We start from the raw sequence: 27,676 nt of genomic DNA, 5'->3' as shown, positions 1-27,676 counted from the left end.
ATGTGTTTTAACGTACCTCTGTGACTCTCATCTCCCCGCTGGTCTGCCTCTGCCAGTGGCGCTGCGGCCGGAGGAAAAGACCGGTTAATACATCTCCACTCGGGAAACTGAGATATTCTTACGGAAACTTAAACCTGGCTTTATATCGCGCAAATAACATCAGCATACAACGCATCAAGCGATAAAAGAGTCGAAAATGAACCTACCATACTCTAGTATTTTTTCACCTTCACGAGTCTTTCACAGAGCCGGTGCCGAGGAGGTGTGTGTGTGTGGTTGTTTTTCGCAGTCATTAGGACTACTGTTTTTAGATATACTAAATATAGTAGGCAAATATTTTTTTCTAAATGCACTGAAAATCTAAACCTGAGGAACAGTAATAAAAGTTTTTCTAAGTTTTAATAAAATGATTTACAGTGATGCTGTTTGCTAGCTTGTATGCTGACCATCCAATCAAAGGACGGGAAAATGCTGACATTATCGTTAGCCAGCTAGATGGCCCTGGTGCTGCCAACTTGAAATCTGATTGGTTAAAGCAACGGTTTCGTTGATTTAAGCTAACAGACGCCTGCACTGAGGATTCTGAAGGCCTTAAGGCAGATTTCTTTGACCCTGGCAACACGATTGCTGAAATATGATTGGATAAAAGCTCTAATATAAACATACACTGCTGGAAGCAGTGCAACCAAGAGAAAAGCTATGAACTGAAGAGAATAGACTATTAGAAATAATTTAATACACATTCATGGAAAAAATATATTAAATCTAAATCAGTGATTTAGATCAGCAGAGAAGGCTTTGCTGGCCCTGACGGCCCACCACTGGTCAGATGTCCGAATGCACAAAGGCACAGATCTCTAAACAAGACCATATCTGCAGATGAAACTTTTTTTGTAGAAGCATTTTTTAAATGTGAACTAGCACCTCATGACTACACCACGTTATGTACAAGAAGTTGCAAAAGACACAGGCGCAAGTGGAATGTACAAAACATAGGGACATTAATTTTTAAGTAAATGTAATGGTCGATATATTGCGTCACCAAAAATGATTGCGGTCATGTACATATATTGCGCGATATGTCGATATATTGATTATTGCGACAGGCCTAATTATTGCTGTAAAAACTTCTCAAAACAACCTATGCTGGTCTGCCAGCCTGACCATACTGGTTTTTAGCTAGTCAGTAAGGTGGTCTCAAGTGGATAAAACACATCTTGGACCAGCAAGCCATCTTAGATTGTTTTTTCAACAGTTGACTAACATAATTGACCATTTCAGAGGGAAAAACTGACTACTTTGCCCGCAAGCGACTTGTCATTCAAGACAAGAACAAGTACAACACACCGAAGTACAGGATGATCGTTCGACTCTCCAACAGGGATATTGTTTGCCAGGTACAACTACTGCCATGTCATCTTTGCCACCGTTACTAAAATGTTATTAATTACCATTGTGTTGCTTAATGTATCAGGATGATCTTGCATCTTTCTCAGATCGCATATGCCAAAATTGAAGGCGACGCGATCGTCTGCGCTGCTTACTCTCACGAGTTGCCAAAGTATGGCATTGCTGTTGGACTGACAAACTATGCTGCTGCCTACTGCACCGGTTTACTGTGTGCACGCAGGGTAAATGTCCTCATCAATTATGAATGTCTGGTACCGTTCACATCTCAGAGTATAATCATACTCAGACTTGCTTTCTGCTTACAGCTGCTGAATAAGTTTGGTCTGGATAACGTTTACGAAGGCCAGGTTGAGGTAACTGGCGACGAATTTAATGTGGAAAGCATTGATGGCCAGCCAGGGGCATTTACATGCTACTTGGATGCTGGACTCGCCAGAACCACCACAGGGAACAAAGTGTTTGGAGCTCTCAAAGGAGCAGTGGATGGAGGACTGTCCATCCCTCACAGGTCAGTACATGTAGTTTATTTTCCCAGTTTGCAAAGCTTAGACTGTGGATAATTGATTCAGGAATTTTGGGTGCTTTAAAAAATCTTTTTGAAAACATTAAATATTGTCCACAAAAATATTATCTGTACTGATGGCCTGATGTCACTAATGACCTCTAAAATACCACCAAAAAAGTTTACTTATCAGAATAGGCATTTTGACATCAATTAAATGTAGATCAGATTCACTGTCTGCACTACCATTGGTAGTAGGATAGGATAGTAAATAGCAATTACTGCAGTGAAATTTATATTTAATTTACATTTTTTCTTAATTAGAAATAATTATTTAGAAAATGATTCAATTTGAAAAAATATAGATTTATTCTTTATATAGCAATTTCTTGATTCACAAATACAGAAATGTCCCTTCAGAAGCACTTCTGTGCCACATTTGCAGTTTAAATTTGGCAAAATTGTTACAAACATGACTAAAAAGGAAGTAAACACTAACCAACCATGCACTCAGTTAAGTGTTTTTGCATTGAAAGCTGGTTTGTTTAAATGATATACCATTGACATTCAGCAAATATGCATTTATATTAAAATATTGTACTATGTTAATAATAATTAATAATAATAAAAACAAATAGAATAAACAATGCTTTAAGTTTTTTTATGCAAGTTAATCTAGCAGTATATTAAAGCTACTAGAGTTATTCAGTCCAGAGCAGTGAGTGATTTTCCAACACAGACGGCAGCAGGTATATTGCAGGCTGCTGTCACGAAGACCGAATGCTTGAATCTAATTAGCTGTCATACATTGGATTTCTTTCCCAACTGTTTGTTCAACCGACTGTGTCTATTTGAATATTCAAGGCCCAAATTTTACTTCACTTGTCCTGCCTGGGGAACAGCACAAGTTCTCTTTTGTGGCTTAGTCTACTTTTTATAACTCTTTTTAATATCAAACATGTCCTGCATGAGACTACATATTATGACTGGGACGTTTGATTTGGACTTTAAGTTTGGGCTTTTAATGATGGGTAAAAAGCACCTCTTTAAATTAATCAATAATTGTTTTATCTTGTTTGTCGTGTTTTAAAGGGGTCATATGATGCGATTTCAAGTTTTCCTTTCTCTTTGGAGTGTTACAAGCTGATTGTGCATAGATAAGATCTCTGAAGTTGCAAAGACTAAAGTCTCAAAACCAAAGAGATATTCTTTATCAAAGTTAAGACTCTGCCACGCCCCCCTAAAACGGCTCGTTCTAACACGCCCCCACATATCTACCTCACTGTGGCAATATTAGCATAATGCCGCCCAAATGTTCACGCAAAGAAAGAAGGCGTGGTTTCAGTAACCGCAGTTAGTGTTGAAGCAGCCATGTCAGGGAGACGCTGTGTGTTTCTAGGCGAAAGCAAAAGCACTTTATTTGGCCTTCCGAAAGTAGATGCATTTAGGCAGGGTTTGTACGGTCATGAAAAACCTGGAAAAGTCATGGAATTTTAAAACACCAATTTCCAGGCCTGGAAAAGTTTTGGAAAAATAAATAAACCCAGAAAGTTTTGGGAAAGTCATTGAAATCTATTTCACAAAACTCTGTATAATAGAATTGGGTTTAATCAGGTCCTGAATTTCGGTGCGGGATTGCGCATAGGCTATATCGCATAGTTTTACTCATTCCCGCAGCTTTTGACTTTAAAATGATGGATTTCACACATTTATTCAATAGCCTATAGCATGTAGGTTTGATGAGTAAATAATCAAACCTACAGACTGAGTCCAGTCCACACAGACTGATCAAATCAGTCATTTGAAAACAGCGTGAGTGATTCAGCTGTGCGCGTCTTCTCTCTTTGACTTTTTTCTTCAAACGGCTTCACATCGGCGCATCTTGTCTGCGCTACAAGAGCCGCTGCACGCTGTGATACAACTTTCATTCGCGTTTTGGGACAGTTGACAGAATAGTCACTTGGCTAATCGGGTCATTGTTGCATCGTCAGAAAATTTTATTATTTATTTGCACGTCTTTTTAAGCCATTCGGTACTCGCGCGCTCCAGACCCAGCCAACACACCTATGTGGGGCCCATAGGGGTTGCAACTGGGCTGATATCTGGGGCCCACCTGGGCTACCCAACTGAGACCCAGCTAATTTTGTCCTCAGTTTCCATGGTGGCCCCACATGGGTTAGCACAGATGGGCTGATGATGGGCTCCATATAGGGCCCATATGGGTTAACCAGGTAGCTCCCATTTGGTGCCTACATGGGTTAGAGATGGGACACAACTAGGTCTTATGTAGGTCTCTTGGGCCACAACAGGTATACATATGGGCTAATATATTTGTCTGTTTGGGTTACCTTATTTTACGTTAAACCCCTAAACCAAAACATTACATTAAATCCACTAAAATTGTAAAGGTATTCAATAAACAGAAACCAGTACTTCAAGCTTCTAAGCAAAGTTTATTTGGAAAAATTTAAACATGACTATTTTAACTTGTACATTTACAACTTTATAAAAAAAACTATCTAAAAAAGTTCATTTTAAGCTCCAGAAAAACTTTATTTCTTGTAACAACTTCAGAACATGTATTCTGCATGCTTTATTAAGCAAGGTTTCATTGGAATAATTTGAACATGACCATTACAACTTGTACATTTACAACTTTCTGGAAGGTAGGGTCTGCCAATTGCTGCTCCATTGCATCAACATCTGAGACCGTCTGATTACTTTCTGTAAGAAGTATTGTTAAAAGTACAACAGCCTTATTGTTTACTCTTCAAATCGACATCTGTCCCAGGCTACCTTATTTACACTAGATTAGCTTACACTAGCTTCTCTGCTATATAAGCCATTTGACCTCATCGTTGTAATCTTCCTGTATCGTGAGCACACAGCCGGGTGCCAAACTTTGCAGTTTAAGTATGAGCTTTTTTTAGTGTCTTTAACTTTTAGAGGGCGTAGAGAACACAAAGACATTTTCGTTTAGACATTGGCGCTAGGAATAAGAGGAAAATATGGCGCGAGCTGTGTATGATGTCTAAATTTTAACTGACAAAAAGCCAAACTATGTTTCGGTTAACATTATGGTTTGTAAACAATATATTTACATGCTCAACATTTTAAGTTTTAAAATTGTAATTCTTACCTTGGATACACTGATGGCAAACGTCCCCTCTCCTCCCGAAAATTACAGCAAAGAGGTTAGTGAATAATTGCGCCGGCGTGATTCAGCGCATGCCGGGTGGGGGATGGGAAATGCTGAATGAAATCAGGGGGATCTGTCCCCTGCAGATCGAGGAGGGGCTGCGTCTCGCGGTAGTTTGATGTCATACGCCGATCGTTCTGTGAAGTGCTGAAGCATCTCGATCAAGAGAGAAGGAGAGGTGGTGGGGGGATGGGATCTCGCGAGAAAGTTGTCAGCACAATTAAAGTGGCTGCATTTTTTTTGCTAAATGTCAGTGGAAAATTGTGTACAAATGCAGGTAAATTTTAGATGTTGATTAAGTAATCCAAGTGTCAAAACAACAACAAAAATAATTTTAAAGACACGTGTGCACTATATATATCCATGTAATCACCCTATATGGGATTAATTACGTTTGCACTTGTATATTTGATCAAACAAATAGGGTCCCATGTGTAGCCCATTTTGAGCCCATGCACAAATTTCCCATTAATTACCCAACTAGGAACCACATGGGGAGCCCATCTGGGTTCACCCATGTGGGTCCTAGCTGGGTCACCCAAGTGGGCCCCAGATAAGATGCCCATTTTATGCCCATGCCCACTCTGTACCCCTGTAGCCCATGTGAAACCCATTTGGGCCCAACATTAACGTGTTTGCTGGGGAGGCGGTGCGCAGTCACATCCAAAGTGCGCTCGTGCATATATGAGTATTGAGTTTGCTACCAAATAAACTGAGCAGAACCCTGCACGGGCCTCAAACATATGCCCTAGTCCGGCCCTTATCCGACAGATTATCAGAATTATTGGTGCACACATACCAGCTTCATCACTGTGTCTGTCACGCGATTATGGTAAGGGGCGTTACATTTCCGACGCGTGTTTGCGGTGTTCGGCCAATCACAATGCACTGGATCAGCTGGCCAATCAGAGCAGACTGCGCTTGTCGGAAGGAGGGACTTTGTAGAAAACAAAGTGTTTGAGAGAGGCGGGGCATAGAGGACCTACAATAATGTACAGTATTTGTGTTTTTTGAACATTAAAGCATGTCAACATATTCTGTTACACAAAATAATAATATTTTAAAAAGAATCATATGACCCCTTTAATTGTTGGAAGCTAAAAATCTAAATTACAACTAAAATGTGACAAATCACACTGCCCTACTACCATCAAATTGTTTCTTTATGAGGCATGTTGTGTAGGCAGCTTACTTATTTGAGCTTTTTGAGCTTTTGCAGAGATTGCTTTATTTTTTGCTTTTATGTCTCATCTTTGTCATTGTTATGGGAATATTGACATTACAGCTTTCTTTCTCAGCACTAAACGGTTCCCAGGCTACGACTCTGAAAGTAAGGAGTTTAACGCGGAGGTGCACAGGAAGCACATCATGGGCCAGAATGTGTCAGAGTACATGAGCTATCTGATGGAAGAGGACGAGGAGCAGTACAAGAAGCAGTTCTCCCGCTTCATCAAGAACGGCATCACACCGGACTCTGTAAGAAACTCTGGATCACTTTACTGGCAACATTTGTTTGCTTTTGGTGGTGCAGATGTGATACAAGAAAGTGTTTCTGCTAAATGACTAAATGTAAATAATACAAGAAAGTGTCATGTCCACCAAATACTGTATCATTTATAGATGCACATTATTTGTGGCATGATGCTGGTGGCTAAATGTCATTCATTTGTATTGCAGATACATACAGTTTAATATTTGAAAATATTTTCTTCATTTATTGTAAATCTAGTGCTTTACCTTCACTTATTGTTATATGATTATCTGGTTCCTGCAGGTTGAAGAGATGTACAAAAAGGCCCATGCTTCCATCCGTGAGAACCCAGTTCATGAGAAGAAGCCCAAGAGAGAAGTCAAGAAGAAGAGGTGCATTTTCAGGCTTCTATCATTTCTTCAGATTTTAATCTAAGGGTTGCTCTGCCTACTGACTGTCATGGAATTGATATTGCCATGAAACTTGACAGTGTTGGCAAGTTGTAGTTTTGATGGCAAAACTGTATAAATGTTATTTTATTACAGTTGGACATGTAGCTCTTAAAACAAATAGTGGTGTTGACTAAGATAAAGGTTTGAGTCTTGAGTCTTCCCATAAGATCTCAATGGTGATGCTTAACATGATGCAAATATGCTGTAGCTACTATTTATAACACTTACATGTCAGATGTTTATATTTACCTTTTTTTTTTTTTTGACTATTCTGACCACATGAGATGTTAATTTTCTCATCACTGATGAATATGTGTGTTGTTAGGTGGAACCGTGCCAAGCTGACTCTGGCCCAGAGGAAGGACCGAGTAGCCCAGAAAAAAGCCAGCTTCCTCCGGGCACAGGACGCTGCTGCAGACGACTAAAGAAATTAAGTGTCAACTGCTCCAAAGAAAGCTTCCAAATAAATCATTTGGAAAGAATACAGTGTGTTTGTGGTCTTTGGTAGAGTAGAAGATGAGAAAATGTTGATTTGACAATGAAGATGCATTTGGGATATTATTTGAAACATTTTTAATGTGCAAAGTCATGCAATCAAATCTTATAAAAATCTCTATTTAACTCTTAATCAGCAGCAGAGTGATTTATGAATACACAAAACTGAAGCAGTCTGACGACATACAATCTGAATCATCCCACTAAAAAAATGGTTGATAAAAAAACATCAAGCACCTTTTAATCTCTTCATTCATAAGTACATCAAGAATCTTGACTGTGATGAACATTTCATACGGTTTTTAGATAAAAAAAAAAAAAAAACATATCAAAATAGTTTTCACCAGACAAAAATTAGGAACCCAACAAACCAAAATGATAAATGTTTTGAACTTCCATGGCTGAGAAGGGCCTACCAGCATCATTTACAAGACTCACTTTTGTAAACATTCAGATCAATAAGGGCAAGCTCACACAACAGAACTGTAAGACTACCTGAATTGCTGTGGTGTTTACACTACACAAATTTTCTTATCTTGACATAGCAGACCGCATACTACACAACACAACGTTGATGAGGTGCACAAAGTACAAGACATTTGGTCAAGGATAACCTGATCAAATATGTACATATTTGTCTACTGTTTAAGACTATTCATAGCCTGACTTTACCATTAAAACAGTTTGTGAATATTTGAACAACTGCTCACCAGTCTACAAGGTGTGGGGAAAGAGGGGACTATTATTCCTCTCAAAAGATGTAAATGTAGTCAGTCTGTATTCTCAGTCAAAGCTGCAAGGGAATGGAACTCCATCCCATCAACAATTAGAAGACTAGATACTTATGGTTCTTTTCATATTCATTTTAAAAAATGCAGCACTCAGCACTGTCAACATTAGTACTGTATTCTTGAAAGTAGGCTTCTTTGTACTAATTGCTCTTGGCTATGTTGCTTTCTCCTGTCGCCATCTCTATCTCCTTTTCCTTACATTCTATTTTGTCTAGAGAACTACTAATATTTGTATTTTAGTAGTAACTTTTATTGTGCATTCATGTATCTGTATTTTTTTCAGTATTATACTTTTTACTCCCTTTTCTTTGTAGATGTGTATATGTGTGTAAGATGCTCTGTTTCTGTTTTTAGGGTGACTTTTTAACATTCTGTCAAGGGTCTACAGATGAAAAGTAGCCTTTTTGGCTAATTCTGGCACATTTACAGTTACAGTGCACAGCATAAATGAGTACACCCCTTCTGAATAAATATAAAAGATGTATTTTATTAATGATCACTAATAATTAATATAATTCATGGAAAGATGGAAAAATTGAAACATTGTAAACAAAATAAACCATGTCTTCATTTGTGATCAGAGAAATGACAAACAACAAGCACTATACACTGCTCAAAACTCGCGTTTGAATCATCAGTGGCAAATTCTTTAAATGTAAAAAACGTACTTACAGTCTGAGTCAGAACAGCCGGCATTGTAGTCTACTCTACCAGGATCAGGAAACAGTCCTCCATAAAATGTGCTGGACACATCTGAATATTTGGGTTGAACTGTTCTGAAACAGTGTTGTAAATACAACTTAACCACTGATTTCTAGTCGTGTCCTCTTTTGGCAGGCCAAACAAAGTAGTTTCGCTTTCACAACGAAACACACAGCGGGCTAGAGTGAGCGGCGGCCAGCGGGCTTGTGGCAACAACACGTGACGACCCTGGGCTGGACTCCGCTTCGTCCACGGTGAAAGCCGATCTGGTGATCCACAGTGCGAAGTTGATTTCCTCAGCGTCCAGCACGGATCGGCTCTAGGCATGACGAAGTGAATATCGTCCTCTTTTGGAAGGCCAAACAAAGTAGTTTTGCTTTCACAACGACACACACAGCATTTTCATGACATAGCGGCAGCAACAATACTACAGCGAGAGTAAAAGTTACGCCGCCTTTCTTTGCGTGAACATTTGGGCGGTGTTATGCAATTCCTCCCACATCATGATGTAGACATGTGGGGGCGTGTTAGAACAAGCCGTTTTAGGTAGGCGTGGTTGACTCTTAACCTTAATAAAGAATATCTCTTTGGATTTGAGACTTGAGTATTTGCAACTTTACATATCTTCTTTATGCACCAAGAGCTTGTAACACTTCAAAGAGAAAGGAACAATTGAAATCGCATCATATGACCCCTTTAAGATTGAGTGAAATACATGTCCACTGAAGGATTTTCACCTTGGGAGAATGAATATATTCATTGTAATGCTGAAAAATGCCCAATAATGCAGGGAATGAGGGGAGGGTAGCATCTTCTGTTTCAAGTTTTTGTATTACATCACACAGTAGTGTGTGAATTCATGCCAGCTTTGATAAAGCACAACTCCCTCACACCTTCAGCACTCAGTCATACCAATAGAAGAGCTTTACAACCACTCAATGCCACTGTGGGAACCAGGCACTTCTCTCTGTACTCCTCCTCTAGCAACACCAGAACATTTTGGATGCTTTTGGATCCGAAATGATTGACTTGGTCTCTTGAGACCAGAGTATGGATTCCCAGAAGTCCCCATTTTGTAAATCTGGGCCCTGGAAGAGTTCAAATGAGTTTAAGCAAGTTTGTTGGAACATTACATCTCCAAAGAACCCTAACATGTCTTCGAAGTAAAGAGTAATTGCTGAATTTGTTAAGTTTTAGAGGAGGTGTACTCATTTATGCTGTGCACTGTATGTTTATTAATGCGCATTTCCCCTGTAAACAAATAAACTAAACTAATTTGGCCGCGATTCAGGGTTACGTTTTGTCAGAAACCTTGGAAATCCAGCCAAATGTTGTGTAGTGTGAGCTGCCTTAACACTATACAATAAGGCTAAATTCATTAACATTAGTTACTGCATTAGGTATCACAAACTAATAAACAGTTTACAGCATTTGTTAATCTAGGTTAATGTTAACTTCTAAATATTATTCTAAGGTAATTCATTATTTTAAGGTAATGTAATACATTAAATTATACAACTTGAGATGGTGTAAATGTATTTGTACATATATATAAATTAACATTAGACTAATGCTTTTGAAAGTATTGTATTATAAATTTGTTATAAATATTACAACAAATTTAACCTTATTGCAATCTGTTACCTTCAGATCATAGTCTGACCATTTCCAAGAATTGTCCAAGTAAAAGGAATGAGGTATTTTCACCCACAATAATCAAACTAAAAAACGCACACTCACTGGCAACATGCATATCAAGGCATTTGATTATGTCCATTTTCAAAATCATTTCTTTTATGGCTCTTTTTGCTGTGCTCTTGTGACAAACATTACAATAGGAGACTTACACAACCACAGTCAGTGGCTAGTGCATTCCTTAGCTTTCTATGTTAACATCCAACAATGGATGCAAAATTAAGGGTCATTTGCTCCTTCATAACATCTGAAGGAAGTGTAAAATAAACATGACAACTGATCAATTGTGTGTGAAAACAAAAAAAAAACACGAAACTAAGAAGTGAACATTACTCCTTAAGTCCTCCTCCTCATGGTTTTAATTCTACCTTCGTCATAAAAAAACTTAAACCGTATCAAGGCAGCAATGAATATTGCCATCAGTCTATTTTCCAGCCACGTTGCTACCAGCATTTTAATCGCCAGCCAGATTCACAATGGCCTGAAGTGCTTCAGAAGACATTCAAGAATCTGAATGTTGTCACCAGTGAGTCTTCATTTCTCTTCAGGAGTCATTGGTGTGTGAGATCTGTTTCCATAGCAGTGTCTTGAGGTTATTGAGAACGAGCGAGTGCTCCATTTCCATCTGCTCGGCTGAACCTTTGAGAGCCATGCAGGCGTACAGCTGCTTCTCCAGCTCTTCCTGTAGATGGACCGGAGCTCCTCGTAGGAGGTAATCCTTCAGTGCTCCGCAAGCCCTGGCCAGGTTGGGCTGAGCCACCTCAGCCGTGCAGCGGTGTTCTGCGCGGTCGCACAAAGTCCTACAGTCCACACCATAGACGCAGTCCCCGTCGTCCTCGCAATGCTGAAGGATCATGGCCTGTTTGAAGGCCTCCTCAGCTACTACGCGCCGCCCGTCCACCAGCCTGAGGTCATGGCGATCGGTGTAACCAAAAGTACTGGCTCTCATGTCGCACATTAAGAAGCTCCCAAAGGTACCATGGAAGATGTCTTCTATAAGCTCCAGCAAGCCGATAAAGATTTTAGCCTTGCGTGGCCAGGAAGGCGTGAACCACTGGTCCATGTTTCGCCGCATGCCCGTAGGAATCCAAAGTTCCATGGGCCACGGCAGGCTGAGCCCGTACAGGGGAGTGTGAGGCACCCGCTCCACCACGTACAGGTCCCCGCAGAAGCCCAACAGTCTAGGTGTGTGGTCTCGGTCCTGGAGCACCACTACTAGCAGAACCTCGTTGAGTTGCAGCAAAGCCCATGTGGACTTGGCTTCTGGCAGAGAGATGTGGCCGTCTTTATTGCTGTCTGCCACTGAAAGAATCATGCTTACCAAACTGGAGAGGTTGGCTTGCTCTCCAACTTTTGCCTGTAGAAACAAAACAAAGAATTTGCTATGATTTTATGATTTCATACACATCCAATTGTATGAAATTGATGTCAACTGATTTCAGTGAAAAAATTAAATGCCAAAGCCCATAAGAGTGCTTTCACACTAGCACTTGGGTCATTTCCAAACTTTGGTAAACACCTGGAAATCATAAGGGAGTCCATTTTAAAGGGCTCCTATAATGCTTTTTTACATTTTCAACTTCCTTTAGTAGGTAATGTTGCTGTTTCTGCATGAAAAAGACCTGCAGAGTTATAAAGCACATAGTCCAATCCAAAGGGAGTTATTCTCTATATCAGTAAGCACTGTTTCTAAACTCCCTCAAATGCCTTGATAATAGTCCTGAGTTTTCTTCCGGGAGCGTTCATGTCACAATACCCCTCATTTAAATAATTCACACCCAAAGCATAAGCAAAAAAATATAAGGAGGCAAGGCCTGGTTGAGTTGTGTTAGAGATGATAAATATAACATGAGTTTGAGCACGAAAGAGATGATAAAACAAAAAGATATGAATGCTGTTTTTCAAACTCTGGTGTGCACCTGTCCATTTTTAAAAGCTGGACTAGCCGTACAGTTTGCTGCAGATACGCAATAATATTAAATAGTAGGAGTGAACAGCTATTAATTAAATTATTTGGTCAAATTGTGTGAGGCCCAGTCCCAAATGGCACACTTCAAGTGAACTTGTGGTCCTGTGGACTTACTATGGCCACCACGTGTGCATGTTCGCTAATTCACCATTTTAAGTTTCAGAAGAATGCATTTGAGCATTGAGTTATGTGTCCTTGACGTGTACTTAATCAAAACTTACAGACTTAGTCAGAGTTGCATTACTTCACATAAGTGTGGACTCAGAGGAAGACCGCGAGGGCTTAGGGTGGCACTTGGAACAGTGTGTGCTCACTTAATTTCCTGATAAGCGTGACTGATGTACAGCAAGTAGAGAGATAAATGCATACCTAATTTCTGCTCGCCTCCAGCACAAATTGACAAGTGTTTTCAGAACATTTGTTTCAGATGGACACAAGCACCGTTCATATTTGACACTTCATAAACAAAACCAAAGATTCAAAAACAAAGTACAATAGTGAGGCAAGCAACACTTTCCATTTTGCTGCTTTTTTTTCTGCATACCTTAGTAAAAGCATTCCCACAAGTCGTGACCAATGAATTTACATGACTTTTCCATGAGTTATTTGAAATGACTGGATAAGCATGGTTAAAAATAATTTAATATAGATACTTTAGAAATGAGTATAGTTATAAACTAGAAAAAATATGTACTAACTATAACAATGACCTTGTAAGGTTTTATTAATCTGACAGAAAAAAATCACACTTTTAAAACATCCTCATCCTTCCAGGTTTTCCAAGAATGTGAGAACTTTAATTGCAAGCAGGAATGGCATGAGAAGTGAATTTGGTTAGGTTAAACAAACACTTGAAGGCAAATTCTCTACAATGCTGCACTATTTTAGCATGACTTGCGAAAGTTACAGGCACTGTGTTTATTTAAAGTCAACCTGAAGTGGAAATTCTAAATGCACGTTATTGATCTATTTAAGGACAATTCATCCATGCCATGCACGTTCCATACTTTATTTATTTTTTAATCAAACTGCCATAACTAGTGACAAGACCTCTCTCTGGTGACATTTTTGAGGCTTTCCTTTAAAGAACTGAGTGCCGAACAATGCAAACAGTGCTGTGATTAGGACCTTTAATGAGCGGTAATGATTTTCTAAAACCAAAAAAAGCATCCAAACCTTCAAATGACTGGCAACCATCTCTTTGAACTTCTCAACAGAGGTTCCTCGAGTGGGTTTGTCAAAGAGTGCAACCTCTTTTTTTGGCTCCAACTCCTCTCCCAGCTCATAGTGCAGGATGTCACTCAGTTGACACTTGATGACACCGTCATGATCACCCCAGCTGCCTGTATAGACCTGAGAGCAACAGAGGAACACACTGTCATCATTACAGTACTGAGATGTATGTGGTTTTAGGGATGTCCAATCCCTCTCATATGGCGCTTTTCCACTGCATGGTACGGCACGGTAAGGTTCACTTTTGGGGGGTTTTCCACTGGGTACAGTGCCTGGTACTTTTTTTAGTACCACCTCGGTTGAGGTTCCAAGTGAACCGTACCGTTACCAAAACGTGACGTGTAAACTCTGCTGATCATGGATTGGCCGGAGAGAATCGTCACTACCTGCGTCACTGAACTTGCGACACAAACACAACAGAACCGCTAAATTTAAATCAGCACAGCCAGCGAAGGATCGAACGCAACTGTTTTGAACAAGCGCACCTTTTTTAACAACCAAAAAGTGACTGTTTCATTGTCTGTTGAGGAAGTACAGATGTTCCTCTTGTTGATAGCAGAAGAGCAGATCCAGCGAGAGCTTGATGGGGCAACGCGGAATGAAAACGTTTTTCAGGAAACACGAGCCGTGCTGTAGCGTACTGAGCCGTGCCGAGCAGAGTCGTACCATGCAGTGGAAAAGTGCCAATAGAGAAGCCTCCTTCATTCAGAGTTCAGCTTCAACACACCTGCATGAATGTTTCTAGTAATTCTAAAGAACTTTATTTAGCTAGTTCAGGTGAGTTTAATTAGTGCTAGACTCTTCTTGAAGGTGCCTTCCAGGAGCATGATTGGATTCTGTTTTAGGGCCTATGGTTGAGTGTGTTAGTGTCAAACCTGATTGTTTGGTTTGGTGGAGAGGCACCTTCCAAAATACAGTGAGCTTTCTTCACAGAGGCTGCTACAGGCAGAGCCATCAATAACACCTTTGCTGTATCTTTCACACTGTTGGAAAGGGAAGGTCCATTTCAATGAGAATGTAAGTGACATTCCATAAATCAAGTAAGTGTTACACTAAGATGTTGTGTAATGGCTTAAATAAAGGAGAAACATTTTCACCACAATACCATTAGATGGGGCTGTGGGGTTAGGTAATATATGGATATATTTTCCATCTCATTTAAAGGTACACTAAGCAAATTTTGCCAAACGATATTTGAAAGCACCAAAACAAGCACGCCCGTACCCCAACAGGACCTCGCCCCTATTTTGATAACTCCGGCCCACACGTACATACACAACCCTGGCAGCAACAATGCCGGAATCTGGTATGCCTGCCGGCCGAAGGTATGATGTCATCAATAAGTGAAAGCGATGCGTGTGGTAATTCAACGTAACTCACCTCGGCGTCCCGATTCCAGGCCTTCCCTCTCCTTGAGTCCTCTCCTCCGCTGGAAAGCTGCTCCAATATTTACGTGGGTCCTACCTCCTGCCTGATCGTTACCCTTCTGTTTTGTTCCTCCAAAAAAATTTTTTTATCTGGCATCTCTCGCTATCTATAGTCGATCTGCTAATATCCGTCCTGTGCACACATTGACAGGGTTGCCAGGTCCCAGAAAAATTTCCAGCCCAAAGTTGACTCAAAACCCACCCAAAAGGAATGAAAACTAGCCCAATTTTTGCCCTGTCCAATCACAGCTGACAGCTGCTTTACTTAATTAATGCCCTTTAAATGAAACCTTTTGGTTTATTTATTCTATGATTTAAATCTTAGCAAGACAAGTTTATATGCAGTATGTGCATATTCAATTATTTAATTTGTGTTTTATTTTTCATTTTTTTCACTTTCTTTCATTTTAATTTTCAGCACTTTTCATGACAAAATTTTAAATTAGGGCTGGGTAATATTGCCAGAAATGTTATGACAATATTTTTTTTCATATCACAGCAATATTTATCATAATATTCATTTACCATTATTATGGAAGGAAATGCTTTGAGAATGTAAATAACTTGTTTTTTTTTCATAAATTCTTTCAAACCAACGTTTAATTTAGGGCCCCATGAAATTCACTTTATTTTTCTTCAAAGGGGTCATATGATGCTGCTAAAAAAAACATTATTTTGTGTATTTGGTGTAATGATATGTGTATGTGTATGTGGTTTAAGGTTCAAAAAACACATTATTTTCCACATACTGTACATTATTGTTTCTCCTCTATGCTTTTTACAAAGCTCATTGGTCTGAAAAGCGAGGTGTGCTCTGATTGGCCAGCTAACATTAAAACCCATTATAAACAAGGCATTTGTTGCATCCAGTGGGGACATAATTATGGATTATAATGATTTATACTGTCTTTTTACGCGTTCAAATTCTTTAAATATGAAAAAACGTACTTACAGTCTGTGAGTCAGAACAGCCGGCATTGTAGTCTACTCTCCCAGGATCAGGAAACAGTCCTCCATAAAATGCGCTGGACACATCTGAATATTTGGGTTAAACTGTTCTGGAGCAGTGTTGTAAATATAACTTAACCACTGATTTCTAGTCATGTCCTCTTTTGGAAGGCCAAACAAAGTAGTTTCGCTTTCACAATGAAACAGCGTCACACACCGTGGCCTAGAGTGTGCCGCGGCCTAGAGTATGCGGAGGCCGGCGGGCTTGAGAACGGCGCGGCCGGCAGAGTCGACGAAGGAGCGGCCGGCGGGCTTGCGGCAACCACATGTGATGACCCTGGGCTGGACTCCTCTTCGTCCATGTTGAAAGCCGATCCGGCGATCCACAGCACGAAAGTTGATGTATTTCCTCAGCGACCAGCACGGATCAGCTCCAGGCATGACGAAGCGGATATCGTCCTCTTTTGGAAGGTCAAACAAAGTAGTTTCGCTTTCACAACGACACACACAGCATCTTCACGACATGGTGGCAGCGGCAATAACAATACTACAGCGAGAATAAAAGTTATGCCTTCTTTCTTTGCGTGAACATTTGGGCGGCGTTATGCAAATCTTCCCACATTGTGACGTAGACATGTTGGGGCATGTTGGAACGAGCCGTTTTAGGGGGGCGTGGTTGACTCTTTACTTTTATAAAGAATATCTCTTTGGATTTGAGACTTTAGTCTTTGCAACTTTACAGATCTTCTTTATGCACCAAGAGCTTGTAACACTCCAAAGAGAAAGGAAAAATTTAAATTGCATCATATGACCCCTTTAAATGATGTGTTTTCCACTTTATTTATTTTGTTTTATTATTTAATACAAATTTATCATGAAAAATTCTGTCTAATGAAATTGGTAATAATATAATAAAATATAACAATTAATTTACAACAAAAACATTGCATTTTTATTTTTGTCAAATATAAGATGATGCACGACAAAACGGTATGCTTGATATTAAAACATGGATGAAAAATATTTGGGTTGAATGATATTCCTTACAAATAATAGTAATAGTATCAGCCCATTATTTTGAAAAGTACATTTTACTATATCATAGTAATATATTTCACGTTTGTCGTGAAAGAAGATACGATGAAAAGCTCTCTCGGAGAGGCTATGGAGATGAAGTTCATGAAGTGCGAGGCAAACGCTGAAATCACTGTGAGCTTCACGTGTGTTTGAGTTTGTAAACAAAACTATGCTTTTTAAACAGAGACACGAAGAACATGCAGACTTATAAGCAACATGCTTTGACTTGCTGTTTATTTCTGCTGTGCTCTGGGTGAAACTCACGTAAGTTAATAGGTTGTGATGTGACATCATCTCCATTTTTAAGTTGCCAAGTATATTACACATTAGTAAAAGGATCTATTTTCATTTTTATTTGTCCATAGATACACTTTCGGTGGCCGCAGTACATTATAAAAGTAGCCCAAAAAAACCTCAACCCGCAGCTCTGTAATTTTTTCCGTGACTGCGACCCTGGCAACACTGCACACTGAGCTTCTCCCTATCATTACTAGACATGCCCCTTACTGCTGATTGGCTGCGAGTGTGTTTTGGGACTCGGTCTGACACAGTGGTCAAAAGCGTTTTTCAAATATTGCTTAGTGCACCTTTACGTCTTAAAGGGATAGTTTACCCCAAAATGAATGTTGCCATCATATACTCACCCTTGTTATTCCAAATCAATATGACATTCCTTCTTCCACAAAACACAAAAGATGATGTTAAGTAGAATGTTTAAGCTAATCTTTTGCACATGGAAAAAATGGTGTACGATTTACTTTAAAACAAATTTTACTCAGAAATTGCTAGTAAATTTAACAAAAATGTAATTAAAATTTGAAGTAGAAAGACTAATATAGTATTTTCTTGTAAAATATACTACACTGACATATACAATAATTGGTTCATTCATATAGAATATAGCACATAAGTCTTCTGCAGTGGTTTTCAGTCCTGGTCCTGGGGATCCACTGCTCTGCAAATTTTATATGTCTCCCTTATTTTACACACCTGATTTAGATCACCAGCTCATTAGGTGAGAGTTCCATGAACTGAACTGAGTGTATCAGATAAAAGAGAGATACAAAATGTGCAGAGCAGTGGGTCCCCAGGACCAGGAATGCTTTGTGTGCTACCACTGCTTTGTGTGTCATACAAAAAGTCCCTTCACTATAGCTCTCAAATCTCATTTGCCAATATACATATTCTTAAATGACAAACCATCATATGACACGCAACAACCTTCTCTTAATCTTTAGGCACTATATTCAAATATAGAGAGCTAAGCTGTAGAAGCTTTTCAGTGAATAATAATACAAATATCTGTGAATTGCTCACAAAGCTATTGTATGACCTATTTCGATTCTGTTAAATGTGTCCTTTTGCTTTCCATGGAAGAAGGGGGGGGGGAATGTGTTTAGAACAACATGAGGGTGAGTTTGTTCTTTTTAAGTGAACTAATACCCCTTTAATGTCACTGTACTATTATTAGGGATGCACCAATATTAAAATGATTCTTATTTTCATGTATTGGCAAATAATCCATAAATCCATAAATATTAAAATTCTATACTATTTTGTCTAAATTAATAGAAATTAAGACACTAAAAATTAAAATCAGTCATATAAAGATTACATTTACCATGTTAAATTATCAAATCATTAAATTATGTTTTTAAATATTAACTTTAAGTGAGCATTAGATGATGTTTAAGGTCATCTTAATGTAAAAATTTGGGAAATTAACCACACAATTAAATACTCCATATTGGCCAATATGTATCAGGCTACATAATCTGAAGCTGAAAATGAAAGCAACCATCAAAGGGGGCTGTACTCACAATGATGCTCTTGCATTCGCGTCCTCTGCACAGCTCAGTGTAAGTTGAGTACTGCACATACACAACCCAACTGCCCACAAACACAGCAAGCCATGTGAGAAAGAGATACTTTACTCGAATATAGGACAGGCGAGCCTGAGGGAAAGGAAGTAGAAAATAAACATAAGCCCAGGTCTGTGAACTTTAACACAGTCTTAATGTAAACACAAATCCTGATTGAACCCAATGTCAAGTGTTTACTTATAGTTTATTACGCTGTCAAAATTTCATAACAGAAAAAGAGGCTGAAAAAAACTTTGCAACTAATTGGATTATCACTTCTTTTGGACTGTATATACACTGGTGGACACACACATTGGGACTTTTCAGCAATTTCTTGGACCGTTTTAGGGTATGGTGCAATGGACTGCATGCTTTTAACGGCCTTGTTAACGGACTGTATGCTTGTGTTGTTTTAAAGTCTCATGTGAACTATGTAAATACACCATTTTATTGAAACCTATCTCTGTTTTATGTCATTCTTTTAACACCTACAAATCTCACACAGTAAAATCTAACCCCATTTTAAACCTTGTAACCCAACCGATTTGGCTAATCGTTAGTATCAATTAAAACAGTCGTGCTGCTTAATATTTTTGTGGAAACCATGATACATTTTTTTCAGGATTCTTTAATAGAGAGTTCAAAGGAACAGCATTTTTAAAATAGATTTTTTTTCTGCACAATGTAAAAGTCTTGAGTGTCACTTTTGATCAGTTTAAGTATCATTGCTGAATAAAGTAATAATTTCTTGAAAAATAACAACAACAACAACGGTAATGTGAGTTTTTCTTTTTTAATAAATCTGCAAAAATGTCAACAATTCTGTGTTTTTCTGTCAATATGGGGTGCTGTGTGTACATTAATGAGGGAAAAAAATAATTTAAATGATTTTAGCAAATGGCTGCAATATAACAAAGAGTGAAAAATGTAAGGGGGTCTGAATACTTTCCGTACCCACTGTATATATATATATATATATATATATATATATATAGTATTTATAGAGTTTTAGCTTGTAGTTTTAATTACTTTTTCTTATTTGTAAGTCGCTTTGGATAAAAGAGTCTGCTAAATGACTAAAAATAAAAGTAAAGTAAAGTAATTTATGGGCTGAATAAATTTTCATTTTGGGGTGAACTAACCCTTTAAGTGTATTAAAAGGCATATTTGTTGGCTAAAGTAGAAAATATTCCACAACAATTAGTCAAATGTATTATTTAATTACTTTGCAAATGCTGTAAAACATGATAAATCTTCAGATTAAGTTTAAAGAATAAACACCAATACTTACAGTCATTTTGTTCTTTTATGTATTCATTAAATCTCTTAAAGGTACAATATGTAAGATTTTTGTAATAAAATATCCAAAAACTACTTGCACAGTGTTATATATTTTATGCAGTTGTGTATTTATGTTATTCCAAAAGTTCCCAAGGATTTGTAAATCCTGAGAAATTCCAATTTTAAATAATTGGGCGAATTCCAAACGGCTTTTTTGCACCCTTGAAGGGTACTTCGGGAAGGGGACGCCATTTGTAGGGATGTTCCAAACGAAAGTGAACAACTGAATCCCTTCGCGAAGGGCCCTTCCAGAAGTCAGCGAAGGCCGTTAGCAAAGGGAACATGCGATGGTCACTTCACGGAAGTGATTATAGCTCACTTGTCATGGTGTTACTTAACTATATCATGTTATGAATAAATTAAACATTCTGAATTTTTTTGCGAAGGGCCCTTCCAGAAGTCCGTTAGCGAAGGGAACATGCGATGGTCACTTCACGGAAGTGATTTCCGTTTGTGATCATGTGATCTTCAGTTAGGAAATCTTGCGACGCATTTTAAAGCAAAGATGTGGTTGATTTCAACACAAATGTAAGTAGGATAGGCTAATTAAATTTGTCTTTATTTTAATGTAATACAAAATATTTTTCGTCAGAAATATTATTTAAGATGGTAGTGTAAGCAAGTTTAAGCAAGTTTAGTTTGAAAAAGCTTAATAGTAAATAAGACACAATTAGACAACATTTGAATAAAATTATAATAATGAGAAGAAATATATTTATTTGCAACAACTGATGGAGTGCTGAATGCGGCACACATGCTCGGCTCAGCGTTGTCAAGGTAACATTTGGTCCGTCATTCCCTTCGCCAAGGGAGTTCCAAACGCTTATACGAGACAGTAATTCCCTACACCCTTCAAAGAACACACTTCAAGGGCTCTGCCCTTCGAAGGGAGTAGGGCATAAGGATGCTCACTTCCGTTTGGAATTCGCCCAATGACCACTGATCTATATATAATGAACTAAACTATTACGGCTGTTGCGAATAAAATGCAAATTAAATGAAAATTGTTGACCGCAGCATTACATTTAGATCAGCTCAGTGTTGCGCCATGATTTTTTATGCATTTTTACAGCATTATAACCAATCACACATGAGTCTGTTGAGCGTATGAATGCAATGGCCAATCAGAGGTGTTCAGATGAGTTTTTGTTCAGTGCACGGCGCTCGCTGACTGAATTCAGCTCTCACGCGAATTCTCTCATCATAAACAACAAAGCGCAGATGTACGTATGATGTAAGAGATTCATTCATAAAACCGTGTATAGACAGCTTTATTGATTATAAGGGGATTTTTTTTTAGAGTGCCTAAACTCACACTAGACTTAAGTCAGTCATAATGTTCTTTGACAGTGTAAATGTTCTTTGCTAGCATTCTCGGTATAATTTATTCGCTGTTTGAATAACTATGGAAGGTACAGGTAATTAGGGTTGCAAAGGGGCGGAAAATTTCCAGGAAATTTCCGGAAATTTTCCAGAAACTTTGTCTGGGGAATTTTGGAAATATTCCAAGTTTGAAACTTGCCAGGAATTTATGGGAATTTACAGGGAAGTTTTGGAAATTAATTGAAAATTTTGGGAAATTTATAAAACTATCATATACAAACATAAATTGAAACATTTTGTTTGATCATAGGCTCACATGCATGCAAACTAATACAAATTTAAAAAATGACAATTTGGGATTTTTTGGGTGGAATCTGTGATGCTGAATTTTGAAAGCACAACGGTTTCCAAAATTGTTTATAAATAAGATTATTAGAATGATTTCTGAAGAATCACGTGACACTGAAGACTAGAGTAATGATGTTCAAAATTCAGCTCTGCATCACAGAAAAACATTATATTTTAAAGTATATTAAAACAGAAAACCATTATTTTAAATTGTAGTACCAGTAATACTGTGCAATATTACTGTTTTGTTCTGTATTTTTGATCAAATAAATGAAGGTTTGATGATGAAAAGATATGCAATGTTTAAAACATTAAAATAATAATGTTTCCAAACTTTTGACCAGTACTGTACTTCTGTATGATAACAGAAAACTGGCTAGCAGAAAGAGCATCACAGCTTGAGCTAGTTCATACCTCATAAATTGTCAATGAAATAGTGCTAACTCGCTTAGATTTTTCATATCTTGATTTTACTGGCTAGCTAGCTACTGTAAAAACACTTTTTGCCATTTACTAGTTAAACTTGAATCCCATAGAACAAAAATATTTAGATTATCAAAACTTAGATGTAGTCTTTGGGCTCAAATGCAGCAAGTGTGGCTTCAGAGAAAATGGAGGGGAATCCCCCTCCTAAGGGGCGGTCACACTAGAATTTGAACGTGTAAAAAATTTTGGGATTTTTTGGGTGGAATCTGTGATGCTGAATTTTGAAAGCACAACGGTTTCCAAAATTGTTTATAAATAAGATTATTAGAATGATTTCTGAAGAATCACGTGACACTGAAGACTAGAGTAATGATGTTCAAAATTCAGCTCTGCATCACAGAAAAACATTATATTTTAAAGTATATTAAAACAGAAAACCATTATTTTAAATTGTAGTACCAGTAATACTGTGCAATATTACTGTTTTGTTCTGTATTTTTGATCAAATAAATGAAGGTTTGATGATGAAAAGATATGCAATGTTTAAAACATTAAAATAATAATGTTTCCAAACTTTTGACCAGTACTGTACTTCTGTATGATAACAGAAAACTGGCTAGCAGAAAGAGCATCACAGCTTGAGCTAGTTCATACCTCATAAATTGTCAATGAAATAGTGCTAACTCGCTTAGATTTTTCATATCTTGATTTTACTGGCTAGCTAGCTACTGTAAAAACACTTTTTGCCATTTACTAGTTAAACTTGAATCCCATAGAACAAAAATATTTAGATTATCAAAACTTAGATGTAGTCTTTGGGCTCAAATGCAGCAAGTGTGGCTTCAGAGAAAATGGAGGGGAATCCCCCTCCTAAGGGGCGGTCACACTAGAATTTGAACGTGTAAAAAATTTTCGGACGCCGCTGCGAATATGGGCGGGAGCAGGATATGACATCACATGCCAAGGTTTCCCCTCAGTTATCACAACATGGATTCCCATGTGCTTGTACTGTGTCTTTTGCGACGGCGTCAATAGCATCTGGAAAGGAGAAGGCTGTGGGTTCACCCTATTCTACGGACTTGGAATGAGCGGGGAGAGTTCCATTCTTTAATTCAGGAGCTTCGGCTCGATGAGGATCGCCACAAGGAGTACTTTCGGCTCTGTCATATTTTCTTACCATTTTTTTAAACTATAGTGAATAAACTATTAATGAATGAAATGTTCAAGGTGTCTGAATAAATTTTGGTTTGACTGTACATATATATATTAAATTTTTAAGTGCTGTGCTTTATGTGCTGTAGGTTTTTCCCTTTAAATAGGTCATTTTATAAGTTCTTGAGGTGTGCAAAATTAATTTTAAAATGATTCTGAAAATATAAATATAAAATAACGAACAACATTATGTAATTTAATAATAATACTTGTCTTTAGTAATTATATTGTACTCTCTTTCTCTCTCTATCGTCTGTTCATGTTTCCATTGAAGATGTATTATATAAAATAGGACGCTGCGCTACGGCTAAAATGAGCGCTTCCTCTATTTTTCAATTTCTGTACAGAGAGGTCACGCAGTGAGGTATCAATCTTCTACTGGTCACACGCCTTCACGTGATGCGAATTCGCAGGTCAGAGTTCACCAAACTTGAACTTTGGAACACAGCGAAATGCGTTTTTAGCATGAGCTTGCGTTTCCGGTCTTACGCATTCGCATGCGTATTAATGGAAGTCAATGGAACGAAAAGTGCAGTGTGGCCGCCCCTTTAGGTGACTAGAGGGGATTGTGTGGGGGGAGGGGCATTTTTAGACTTCTGTTTTATTATTATCTCACCTAAACGTTTGTTCCAGTCGATGGTTTGTTCAGTCAGTGTATTTGTTTTTACAATGTAATAGCTTAATTTAGTTGCACAGTATATTACACACAGCACAAGTAAGTTTAAAATTTTTTTTTGTAATATTCATGTAATTTACATGAATACTTACCAAGATGGACATGTTGATGCTTTATGTGCAGGATTTAAAGGGGTCATATGATGCGATTTCATTTTTTCCTTTCTCTTTGGAGTGTTACAAGCTCTTGGTGCATAAAGAAGATCTGTAAATTTGCAAAGACTAAAGTCTCCAATCCAAAGAGATATTCTTTATAAAAGTTAAGAGTCAGCCCCACCCCCCAAAACGTCTCGTTCGAACACGCCACCACATATCTACCTCACTATGTGGGAAGAGTTGCATAACGCCGCTCAAATGTTCACGCAAAGAAAGGCGGCGTAACTTTTATTCTCGCTGTAGTATTGTTGCCGCCGCCGCCGCCATGTCCTGAAGACGCTGTGTGCTTAGTTGTGAAAGCGAAACTACTTTGTTTGGTCTTCCAAAAGAGGACGATATCCACTTCGTCATGCCTAGAGCTGATCCATGCTGGTCGCTGAGGAAATACATCAACTTAGTGCTGTGGATCGCCGGATCGGCTTTCACCGTTTTCACCGCTCCTTCGCCGGGACCGTCGTTCTCGACCCCGCCGCCTCAGCTCACTCTTGCCCGGCTTCGCGTGACTTTTGCTCACGCTAGGCTGCTGTGTTTTTCGTTGTGAAAGCGAAACTACTTTGTTTGGTCTTCCAAAAGCGGACGATATCTGCTTCGTCATGCCTAGAGCTGATCTGTGCTGGTCGCTGAGGGAATACTACAACTTAGTGCTGTGGATCGCCGGCACATTTTATGGAAGACTGTTTACTGATCCTGGGAGAGTAACGTTAGACTAAAAGGCAGTTCTGACTCACGTAAGTATGTTTTCTTTTATCATTTGCCACTGATGATTCAAACGCGAGCTTTGGGCAGTGTGGAGTAGCACTTGTTGTTTGTTATTTCTCAGATCACAAATGCAGACAGGGTTTTATTTTTACGATGCAACGCAACACGCAAAAAAAGACAGTATAAGTCATTATAATCAGTAATTATGTCCCCACTGGATGCAACAAATGCCTCGTTTGTAATGGGTTTTAATGTTTTTGTCTGGTCACTCCGGCCGGACACGGCATCAACAGTATGGTGAGGAACTTTAAACCGCATAAAGACATTTCATTACACCAAATACACAAAATAATGTTCTTTTTAGCAGCATCATATGACCCCTTTAAGAAATGATCTGTGCATGTTATGGAGGAAAGCAAAGTGCATGTAGGGGGTGTGGCCTCAACAGCCCTGCAGTAAGCAGTGTGCTATGTGCATGCGATTGAGCAATGTGTAGGGTAGAAATTAAACTGAAATTGCATTAAATCAGGTTGTTTTAACCAAGATTATGCTGCAAGATTTTTTATCAACTACATTTAAGTCCCCAGTTCCTGCAATTTTGCAAATTTCCCGTTTATTCCCATTAATTCCCATGGAAAGTTTCCAGTCTTGAAAATTCACGGAATTTTGCAACCCTACAGGTAATAAAAAAATTAATTCATTACCTCATCCGTGAATATCCTCCTTCATAGCATCATCAAACTTCGCCTTTGTTATTGTTTTGAAAATGCGACCTCTAGTGGCAAAAACTTACATATTGTACCTTTAAAATGCAAACCGTGATATTGGGGGTTAGTTTTCACTTTTTTCCACTTTGAAACACAAATGACCAGATACTGTGGTAGGTGTTTAAGGGCTCTATTTTCATATTTGCATTAGGTGCAGGGCCATGTGCTACATCTTATGACAATTTCATGCTAGGGTGACCGTGGGTGGAAGTTCTTGCACTATCTATGGGCATATACACACAAACTGTGGGTGTACTGTATGTAGTACAGGTCCATGTAAATGAAGCAGAGCAAAGGTTGATGTACTACATTTGTTAGAAATAGGCCATTGCGCTTTAGACGTCTGAGATGACTTTTCTCAATCAACGTCTAAACTCAGTCTGTGATTTTGCTATTTGGATATTCCACCAGCAGGTGCTATCAAAGTACAACTGGAAGTACAATTAAATGATTACAGATAATTACGTTTAATACCTAGCCATGATCCAAGACATACCGCTCTTAAAACAAGACTCTAAATGGGCCAGGCTGTGTCAACTCTACCAGAGGTCCCTGGCTAAAAATTTTGATTTACATAATATATTTTTCTGGGGAAATAAACACACAATTGAAGAAGAAAGCCAAAATATTATATCTCACGGATAAATATTTACTGAGTAATAAACTATTTTGTTAAGACAATTTAAATGACAATTTTCACCTGAGATTTGGAGCCAAATTAGAGGGTGTTAAAAATTACTTTAAAAAGATGGCAGCAACGTTATTTTATTTTAATACAGATATTGGTAGGTCTATTAGTAAATCTGTTGACTTTAGCTAAATTTGTTGCATTATATGACAATGGTGAAAGTTCAAATATATTAATATTCTTTTAAATATTGGTTCTTATCAAACTTTTCTTATGGTATGTTAATTGTTAAAGGCCCTATATGGTTCATTTTCAGAGATACTGGGATCTCAATGTGGCTCCAAGTATAAATTGTTAAATTGTACACATTTTCGGTGGTCTAAAAACCAAATGTGGGCCACTTTGTAAACAGCTATGATACTCATGTATGTTATATACCAGGGTGCCCAAACTCGGTCCTGGAGGGCCGGTTTGTGAAAGCGAAACTACTTTGTTTGGTCTTCCAAAAGAGGACGATATCCACTTCGTCATGCCTAGAGCTGATCCATGCTGGTCGCTGAGGAAATACATCAACTTAGTGCTGTGGATCGCCGGATCGGCTTTCACCGTTTTCACCGCTCCTTCGCCGGGACCGTCGTTCTCGACCCCGCCGCCTCAGCTCACTCTTGCCCGGCTTCGCGTGACTTTTGCTCACGCTAGGCTGCTGTGTTTTTCGTTGTGAAAGCGAAACTACTTTGTTTGGTCTTCCAAAAGCGGACGATATCTGCTTCGTCATGCCTAGAGCTGATCTGTGCTGGTCGCTGAGGGAATACTACAACTTAGTGCTGTGGATCGCCGGCACATTTTATGGAAGACTGTTTACTGATCC

The 27,676-nt window shown here is 38.5% G+C and overlaps 2 protein-coding genes across 2 annotated transcripts in view; one reads left to right on the top strand and one right to left on the bottom strand.

Moving 5' to 3' along the window:
- Positions 1 to 7,516, top strand: part of LOC107568084 (60S ribosomal protein L5-like) — a 12,137-nt gene extending 4,621 nt beyond the window's left edge. The window contains exons 3-8 of the mRNA XM_016253924.1: positions 1,282 to 1,397; positions 1,497 to 1,631; positions 1,716 to 1,918; positions 6,410 to 6,587; positions 6,886 to 6,974; positions 7,360 to 7,516. Coding sequence (XP_016109410.1) covers positions 1,282 to 1,397; positions 1,497 to 1,631; positions 1,716 to 1,918; positions 6,410 to 6,587; positions 6,886 to 6,974; positions 7,360 to 7,459 — 821 coding nt within the window. The 3' untranslated portion in view covers positions 7,460 to 7,516. The remainder of the gene's footprint in view (positions 1 to 1,281; positions 1,398 to 1,496; positions 1,632 to 1,715; positions 1,919 to 6,409; positions 6,588 to 6,885; positions 6,975 to 7,359) is intronic.
- Positions 7,517 to 10,647: 3,131 nt separating this feature from the next.
- LOC107568082 (protein FAM69A) overlaps positions 10,648 to 27,676 on the bottom strand; it is a 35,865-nt gene continuing 18,836 nt past the window's right edge. The window contains exons 2-5 of the mRNA XM_016253922.1: positions 19,192 to 19,326; positions 14,795 to 14,902; positions 13,863 to 14,039; positions 10,648 to 12,074 (exon numbers count right to left, since the gene is read on the bottom strand). Coding sequence (XP_016109408.1) covers positions 11,262 to 12,074; positions 13,863 to 14,039; positions 14,795 to 14,902; positions 19,192 to 19,326 — 1,233 coding nt within the window. The 3' untranslated portion in view covers positions 10,648 to 11,261. The remainder of the gene's footprint in view (positions 12,075 to 13,862; positions 14,040 to 14,794; positions 14,903 to 19,191; positions 19,327 to 27,676) is intronic.

This window comes from Sinocyclocheilus grahami, unplaced genomic scaffold (genome assembly GCF_001515645.1).
Source record: "Sinocyclocheilus grahami isolate Dianchi unplaced genomic scaffold, SAMN03320097.WGS_v1.1 scaffold1212.1, whole genome shotgun sequence".
Lineage (NCBI taxonomy): Eukaryota > Metazoa > Chordata > Actinopteri > Cypriniformes > Cyprinidae > Sinocyclocheilus > Sinocyclocheilus grahami.
This window is presented reverse-complemented; position numbering and strand designations above follow the sequence as displayed.